General features: G+C 29.3%; 1 protein-coding gene across 1 annotated transcript in view; it reads left to right on the top strand.

The window, feature by feature from the left end:
• Positions 1-8,310, top strand: part of LOC129980801 (astacin-like metalloprotease toxin 5) — a gene marked incomplete in the record, with an annotated part of 13,098 nt that extends 4,788 nt beyond the window's left edge. The window contains 3 exon segments of the mRNA XM_056091185.1: positions 1-34; positions 4,321-4,496; positions 7,981-8,310. Of these exon segments, the coding sequence (XP_055947160.1) occupies positions 1-34; positions 4,321-4,496; positions 7,981-8,207 (437 nt within the window).
• Positions 8,311-8,601: the final 291 nt, after the last annotated feature.

An 8,601-nucleotide genomic window follows, 5' to 3' on the forward strand; every position in this document is an offset into this window, starting at 1 on the left:
AAAAGGATTATATCAGGATATTTCCAGGACAAGGGTAAGACAATTTTCTGCTTCCATACTTATTATAGCCGGATTATTTATATTTGAAGTTGTTTCAATACCTTAAAAAAATAGTTTCTTGGGAATTCTTTGCTTTCTCTCCTTTCTTCTGAGATGAAGAAAGATAAGTAATTGTACAAAAAGTCAAAATATCTTCAGATTTTTTAAGAGTTACGAAAAACTTTTGTTCTAAAAACTATCGGGTTTTTATAGTATTCTTATTATTTGTTTTATTATTAATAAAACGTGGTACATTTTGAAATTTTTTATTCTTATTTTTTGTACATACTGTTTTTCTGCAGAATACCATTCATTTCCTAATTTTAAGTATGGAAATTCGGTATCATAAGCAAATGTGCTATTTGCCTTAATCATCCACTAAATAATTTTAGTTATATGTCTTATCGGATATAAAACATATCGCTTTCTTTTCATTGCTATAACGGGAAAACAAAAGTGGGTGTCAGCATGGATCAAATGCGACGACAAGTCTTATTTTTTAGTTACTTGTAAATAGTTAAGCACTTCCCCGTATTTCGTTGAAATTCGATTTTAAAGACTAAATTTAAAATTTCTCCTATTTGCAATCGATAAACTAAAAATAAGTGATTTTCCTTAGCAATTATCTTCAAATCCAATCCAAATTACTTCAGCACCGATCTTCTGAAACTTGAAAAGTAAAACCCGAGGATGGCAATCAAACAATTTCCAAAGCATATCATGTGAATTTTAATCAAACGACGACTAAATAAATTCTTGGGAATCACTAGATTTGCGATATGAATGTTTGTGTTGAGGGTGGGTATAAAATAAAGTTTTCTTATCGTCGTGTCCACTCTTTTACAAAATGTTTCCCAAAACGCCATATTCAACCGAATATGAAATTTCTCTAAAAAAATTGGTATTTTATAAGCTGAAAGAGCAACACATTGTTTGCAGAAGTGTTTTTCAACATTCAAAAACCGACTTAGCCATTAAAAATAGGTTTGGAAGGCGAGTTTTTACCTGTCAAAATCCAACTTATTATTCTGGTACAATCCCATGAGCACTTTTTTCTTTCTCGTAATATAGAAGAGGTATTATAATCATCAGAAAATGCGGACCCAAATTTTGACGAAACTCCAGGTTTCAGATTACCGTAAATTCAAAACACATTTTTGGCATTATGTTTATCTGTCAGTTTCCGTCTGTGAACATTTTGAGCTAGCTTGCTGAAAATCGGTATATAGAATTATGACCAAATTTGTAAATCTCTATCAATTCATTCACAAGGAGTTTATCTGCCTGGGTGTTTGAGAGTACAAGAGAATTCGATAACTACAAAATGCGAAGAACTAGGTAGATAAATTCTGGTACTATTACATATCTAAAGTATGCAGACAAATCAAACTTGGAGCAAAATCCATCAAGCGATTAATGTCTGTCGATTCGTAATTTCTTATGCATGTAAACGCAATAAATAAATGAAGTTTGCTACGTTTTGTGTCAAATTTTGGCGTCAACGACCGGCAAGAAGGCTTCCAAAATACGTATTCTCGCGATACAATAAAAATGTTGGATACACGCCAACGATCTATTTGTAACTATCGTTCACCAAAGCTAGTCAATGCATTCTTGGCCTTTCTCAAGATGCATAATTTCATGTAGAGAAAGAGGGATGAAACGTTTATTGGAGAGTAATGGAATATATCTGGGAGAACACGCCCGCTGGTTTAGCTAGATATTAATCCATGTGACTTTTTTTTCTCTGAGGCGATTTACGAATTTGATTTACAAAAAAAAGATAACCGTATTAGCTTCAAAAATGCAATAATTTACTCATTTTAAAGTAAATAAGAGAACTATTAAATCTTATCTTTTAACTAGATTGTGCTATCATTTTATACCTGAAGACTCTCTATACGAAAAGAAACTTCATTGTTAACTTTATTGTTTTTGATTCTTCCCAGAAAATGTTTGTAGAAGCATCTCAATTGAATCATATGTTATTTGAGTTTAAAGATGCAAAACAATTAAAACTTTCATTATAAACATTCATTATTTATATTCATTATTATTAAACTTTCACTATAAGAATTGGAAATAAATATTCCAGATGAATTTAAAACAAGTAAAAAAAAACACCGAATTTAATTTGTAAATTTCGTATACCCGTATCCGGAAGCATCTATGGTCACATTCCATTTGAGAAAATGAAGTTATTTAAGAATCAGCTTCCACTCTTATTTGATGAAAATATAACAAAATTACCTGTCTAGACACCTCAATGACGTTAAGATGCAAATGTAGAATCTAATTTATTTTCTAGCACTTTTAATAATTGAAAATTGTTTGTTATTATAAATAATAAAAAATAGAGAAGTATGAAGATCATAGGAGTCGAGGCAAATTTCATATTTACAATACATTGTTCAGTTGTCTATATGTTGTTCTCGATTTTATTAAGCAAATAATATTGCAAAATTGCAAAGGTTACTAAAAAGGAATAAAATGAAATTGAATAATGGTAATTTGAATGGTAAATTTAAAAGACTGCTCAGATTATATGATTCGTCTCAGAACGGTTTTTTATAAAGTGCTGAGAAAGAAATTTCTGCATAAGTTTTTTAAAGAACGTGTTTGGAAATATTTCTCTGATAAATAAAGGGAATTAAAATCGTAATATGATAAAGTTTTACGTTTGATTCTTCTGTCTTTATATTATTTCCAAAAACTTATCCTTCATTTCAATTATGATAACGTATACATAAATGATGCATTTAATATCATCGCAACATACTTCTGTTTAAACACAGCAACAAAAATAATGAAAAGCAAAACATTTAAAAGGATACCCTTTCGATTCATTTTTAATTAAAATTCTTTTCTAGTGAACCTTTACTACAAAAGAAGTACCGAATTTGGTAACTCTAAATCATACATTTTTGTGCATAGAAAAATTGATATTCTGGATGACGTATTTATAGTTAGAGTCCGGACCATAAACATCATCATATTAGTGTATGATGGTTTTGTTTAAAAGATGGTAGCAAAGAAAATTAAATTATACTCAAAGAAAATTGGTTATTCCAATATCTGACAGGTGTTTTTGTTTATATTATAGCTTCTTTTATAAAAATTTTTCTTATTTTTAGAATAAATTTTTATTTACATCTGCAAAATTCATAAAAAATAACTCCTAATTCTTTCCAGAATCTTTTGAAAATATCCCGCAAGTATAAGTAATTCATCACTGTAAAATATGAATAGCTAACAATCCCCCTCCCCCCCCCCCACACACACACCTGAAACTTGTCATGATGATCATTTGCTTTCCAACCTGCATTCCTCGTTTACAGTAGAAACCGGCCCAAATCCGGCCGTCCAGTATAGAAGTTACCAAGTCGGATTAAACCGGATTAGTAGTGAGAAGATTACATTTGATAAAAGAGGTTTTTAAAAAGTGCTTTTTATAAGTATATTAAAAATATAATTTTTTATTTTAATAATTTTTCACTTTTTACTCTTTAATTATTAATAAATTATTTATATGCATCAAAATATACATATGAGAAATATAGAAATGACAAGTTTTCAAATTTTCTACCAGATGGCCCCACTGCTATGCAATCAATATTTGACTATATAAGTTGATAAGTTTTAAAAAATTAAAACGATTCTGTTCCAGTCCAGAACAAACATACAAACAAATGTAAAAAACATACATACATACATACTACATGTATACAAATGTACAAAAATTAAAATCTCTAGCATATTAGGAAGTTAGTGAAAAACTGATTACAAAATTCCTTTTTACAAACATAAAACAGATTTTATAGAAATAATTTGAAATTGAAATTGTTGGTTTCAATTAATAATTTATCCTTTCATTTTACAAGCAAAAGTTGAATTTTTCTGATATTTCTATATTAGCATTTTACTTTAAAAAATAATTTTGCTCGGTTATGCAACTAAACGCTGTTGACAGCAAGAATAAAATAATATATCCAAAATGATCTTTCTCATCGATGACTTTACTTTGTTATTTTCCAAGTTCTGTACCATCTATCCTTTTGATGTTTTATGTTTTGAATTCTGAAACTGATATCCAATGAAAAGAAGGTTTCTACGTCACTTCAAAGAACCATCGATGAAATGATGGTTAAATCGGCCGTTGCAATCTTTTTTTAAGGATTGCATTTTTGAATAAATATTATAACTTTTTTGATAACATTTTGAATAACTTCACATAAGTAAAAAAAAAAAAAATTCTAAGAAATATGTTTTTTTATCTTATAGTTGTTATTCTCATGTGGGAAAAACAGGCGGTGCTCAACCCGTTTCCTTGGGCATGGGATGTGGTTTCATGGGAACGGTTATCCACGAACTGGGGCATGCGGTCGGCTTTTTCCACGAACAGAATCGATCCGACAGAGATGACTGGTTGACCATCTTCTGGGACAACATCAAAGAAGGTAAGCCTGAAAATTGACTGAGATTGATATAGAGGATGATACAAAATCCGTCGTAGAAATTGTTTGAAGTGGTAGAAAGAACGAAGGCAAGCCTAAGAACATGGAATATGCTACTAGAAACCTACATGCAAATAAATTAAAGAACAAATTAAGATGTGGAAGTGATAAGAAATAATGACTTAAAATTATATATTTGCCGTTTCCTCATAGCTGTATATTAAATTAATTTACTGCAGAATTCTCCGTATTCTCGCAATTTTCTGTACAAATTCACAAGCAATTGATCATACTTTGAGCAGTGGATCACAGTTCTATTCGAAAACAGATAACATACAGTCATGCAGAAAGCATTAATTACTCCATACACAAGGAGATAATTCACCCTCTCATACATAGAAAACTATTGCTGGTTCTCATTATGTATTTGGAAATTTATATAGCAAGCACTATGATCCGACAGTAACACTGGCCAAAAGTGCACTTTAAGATTAAAAAGGTCGAAAACAATAAATAATTTTTCTCCTTTTGCATTTTGATTCTTGCATGAAAGAATATCCAGAATCCTTTTTTAACGAAAGATGCCACACTCTCGGTGTACAGATAATCTTCGTCACCAAGGAAATATAATAATATATAGTAAAATTTTCTTAAATTTCAATTCTTAATTATACACAACCATTAACAACGAATATAGAGATACTGAATAGATTTTCCGAATATATAGAATCAGTAACTATATCATTTAACCTTTAATCTAGACCCAATACTGTTAAGATTTAAAGGCAATCCATGAACATGGAGAAGTCTGAATTTTTCAAATGTTTCCCAACCAGGTTTGAGTACCCACAGAATTTGAAATTAATATTTGAAAATATTTATCAGAATGAGCAAGTATAATAAAGTGAATTAAATATCCTACCAAGTTCGAAATGATTGGCATTTACTATGAATCAATTTTGAGATTAATAACAGCAACAAAATATCTTTCGAAGTAAGAAAGAGATTACAGAGAAAAGAAACAGACAGAAAATATTCAAAACAGTTCTAATTACTTTTTTTATACTACACTTTCGAATTAACTTGTCGTTTTCAATAAAAATTAAAACTCTAGATATTTTTTCGCCTCTAATAAACTTAGTTTTCATTTGCTCGATGCTAGCATTTGAGCTTGCCACTCTAGCTCTTAAATGCAATCCAAGGCTCGATTGAATTGCTGAATTCAACCAAATGACGGAACAGTGTATTGAGTGAAACATTCGCTTCCCCCCATATTAATTAAGGCTTATATAAATTGCTGAATGCTGTCAAGGGCTATTCATAGAGATGAGGTCAGATTTCCTGCTCAGTACAATAGGCAACTGTCTAGAGCATCTAGGTGTTGGAGGTTATAGGCAGTGGTTTATAAATGTTATTATATGTTTGCATCTACAAAAGCTAAATTCAAGGAAAATATGTCGTTCGATTTGAAAATATGCTCTCTTTAAAAATATGCAAATTGATTTTATATAAGGGACCACTTACATATTTTTATTAGCATAAACTTCAAATGTTCTAATTGCAACCAACAATTTTTTCATATTTTAAATGATTTCTGAATAATGAGAAATCCTCAGATATAAGATTTTTAATATTTCTGCTCAAAATAAAAGGTAACATGCATGAAAAAACATTTTGGGACTATTTCAAAATACATAAACTTAGCAAATAGGTCACTTTGTTAATTATGTCCATGATTCAAGTTTTTATTTCAATTGTTAACAAGATACCTTTGCTCTAAAAAAGAATTACTGTTTTAATTTAATTGTTCATGGTTAATGCAGAAGAAATATGGCAAATTAAGAATTCGAAATGAGACAAATTCGCATATTTCGTGATAAAACAAGTAAATTTCTCTTCAAAAATATTTTCGAAGCATATCGGTCGGAGGATCTAGATCAATTTAGCAATTAATGTCGATAAAACAAGCTTAAATTTAAAAGAAATTTGAAGTAGCTGAAAAATAAAAGATATATATTTATTTCCTGAAACATTCCATTATAATGGAAACATAAATAGCACAATGCTGTTTACTTATGTTGGAGTTTCAGTTAAATAATGTTTTAAGCCATTTTTTTAAGAATTTAGCTTATATTTAAACCCTTTTTATCAGAAAAATTGTTCGAACAGTTGCTTTGTTTGCACTTTTTTCAATAAAGTTTTTTATTAATTAATACATATCACACTATGACAATTCGTATTAAATAATTTAGACTTTGAGTTTTTTCATCAATCAAAGATGGCAGAAATTATTTCTACATTCATAATTTTGCCCCATTTGAACCAAACGAAACTTCGTTTAAAATATAAGGGTTGTAGAATCTGTTATTTGTATCGATTTTTTTCCTTCACTTTCACATTTATTTCAAAGAGAAAAAAAATCATAATCTAAAGCAACGTTGAAATACATGTTTTGTTTCCAATTCCATTTTAGGGATTTTTTATTCCCACTAGAGAATACTATTGTGAAATTGAGATTCTCCCCTCAAAAATGTAAAAATCTTACTGATCTGAAAGCTTTCAGTTTCTGCTAGATATATAAAAGAGTACGGAAACGGATAAAGTTTTTATAGTGATATTTTGGGTCTTGCTTCTTCTATTGGAATAAAAATTCTGGCATGTTTATTGAAAAATGTTTTAACTTATGAATTAAATTTATGTAGTAATTTTTTGTATCTTTAAAAATACATAACTTTTGCCTTTTTTGAATAATTTAATACAAAAAAGAATTATTGAAAAAATTCATTACACTGAAAAAATGAAGCTTCTCATTCAACATTAGGATTTTAAAAAATTCAATTTTTTCCAACTCAACCGTTTATTCCAGATTACAAAATGTCATTTGCATTCGAACTGTTTTAATCTGGTGAATTTAAATACGTATTCAAAATTGGTGTTGCTGTATGAAAAATTTTGCTCACATCTAAATATGAAGTGTACATGAAATAGCATTTCATATTTTTAGAGAATATATTTCTACAGCGAAAAGCCTTAAAAGTTTTACTATGCGAAAATTAATTTCAAAATAACGAACAGCATTTGAATATTTCTTGATGTATTGGGCAATACATTAAAAAAGGAGTTATAATAGGAAAGGAAGTAAATTCAGCAGAAAACATTACGTTAAAAGGGCTATATAAAAGTGGGTAAAGAATTTCACGTAAATAAAATATTTAAAAATTTAATTTTCAATAAAGAAATACCAGATAGGAAAATGGAATAATAAGTTAAATTAGTTTTGGTACTAGTTGATAGATTATAACTTATAAAGACATATTTGAGTTTGAAATTCCTAAATGTTCATCAATTCTACATTTTAATGTTTTTTTTTTAATTATCATAAGGAACACGTAAATAAATTTCTCACCAAATCGAAATTCGGTAAATAATAAATTAGAATTTACTTTTACCATTTTGAATTTATCTACTTTTTACTTTCTATTTGCAGGTATGGAGGATCAGTTCTTCAAGCTGAAACCTGACCAGAACCAATTGCTAACCCCCTTCGATTACGATTCCATTATGTTGTATGGCTCTTACACCTTCTCGAAGGATAGAACGAAACTGAAGACAATGGTCGGGCGAAACAACATGTACTTGAAGGACGTCATCCGCAAATACTTCATGAGTAAAAGCGACATCATACGTTTCAAGAAACTCTACAACTGCCCATGAATATACGAAGACTTATCTTGATTGAGAATCTTATTATTTTTGCTGAAATTAGCAGAGAAAGGAATTTAGTATTATTCTCTTCATAATAAAATTTTTCTTGCCATTAATGCTTCTGATTTTCTCTGATACGAAATTACAGGAAGAAATTTCTAGATATAGTTTCGCTTTCTAGAAAAATACGACGACATATTATGATAAATTTTGATATTTTAGATCCTTATGAAGACGAAAAAAATTTTGCATTACATCACACTCCCGGGTATCAGGCCTAATGCGACAGAAGGACAGACCGGATAACAAAAAAACCAGATAGACCGGAGCTCTAAGAACCCATTTCTTTGCACACCAGTACCAGAAGACAAAGTTTTTTATACCAAAATTCACTGCTATAATA

Source organism: Argiope bruennichi, chromosome 1, assembly GCF_947563725.1.
Source record: "Argiope bruennichi chromosome 1, qqArgBrue1.1, whole genome shotgun sequence".
Taxonomy (NCBI): Eukaryota; Metazoa; Arthropoda; class Arachnida; order Araneae; family Araneidae; genus Argiope; species Argiope bruennichi.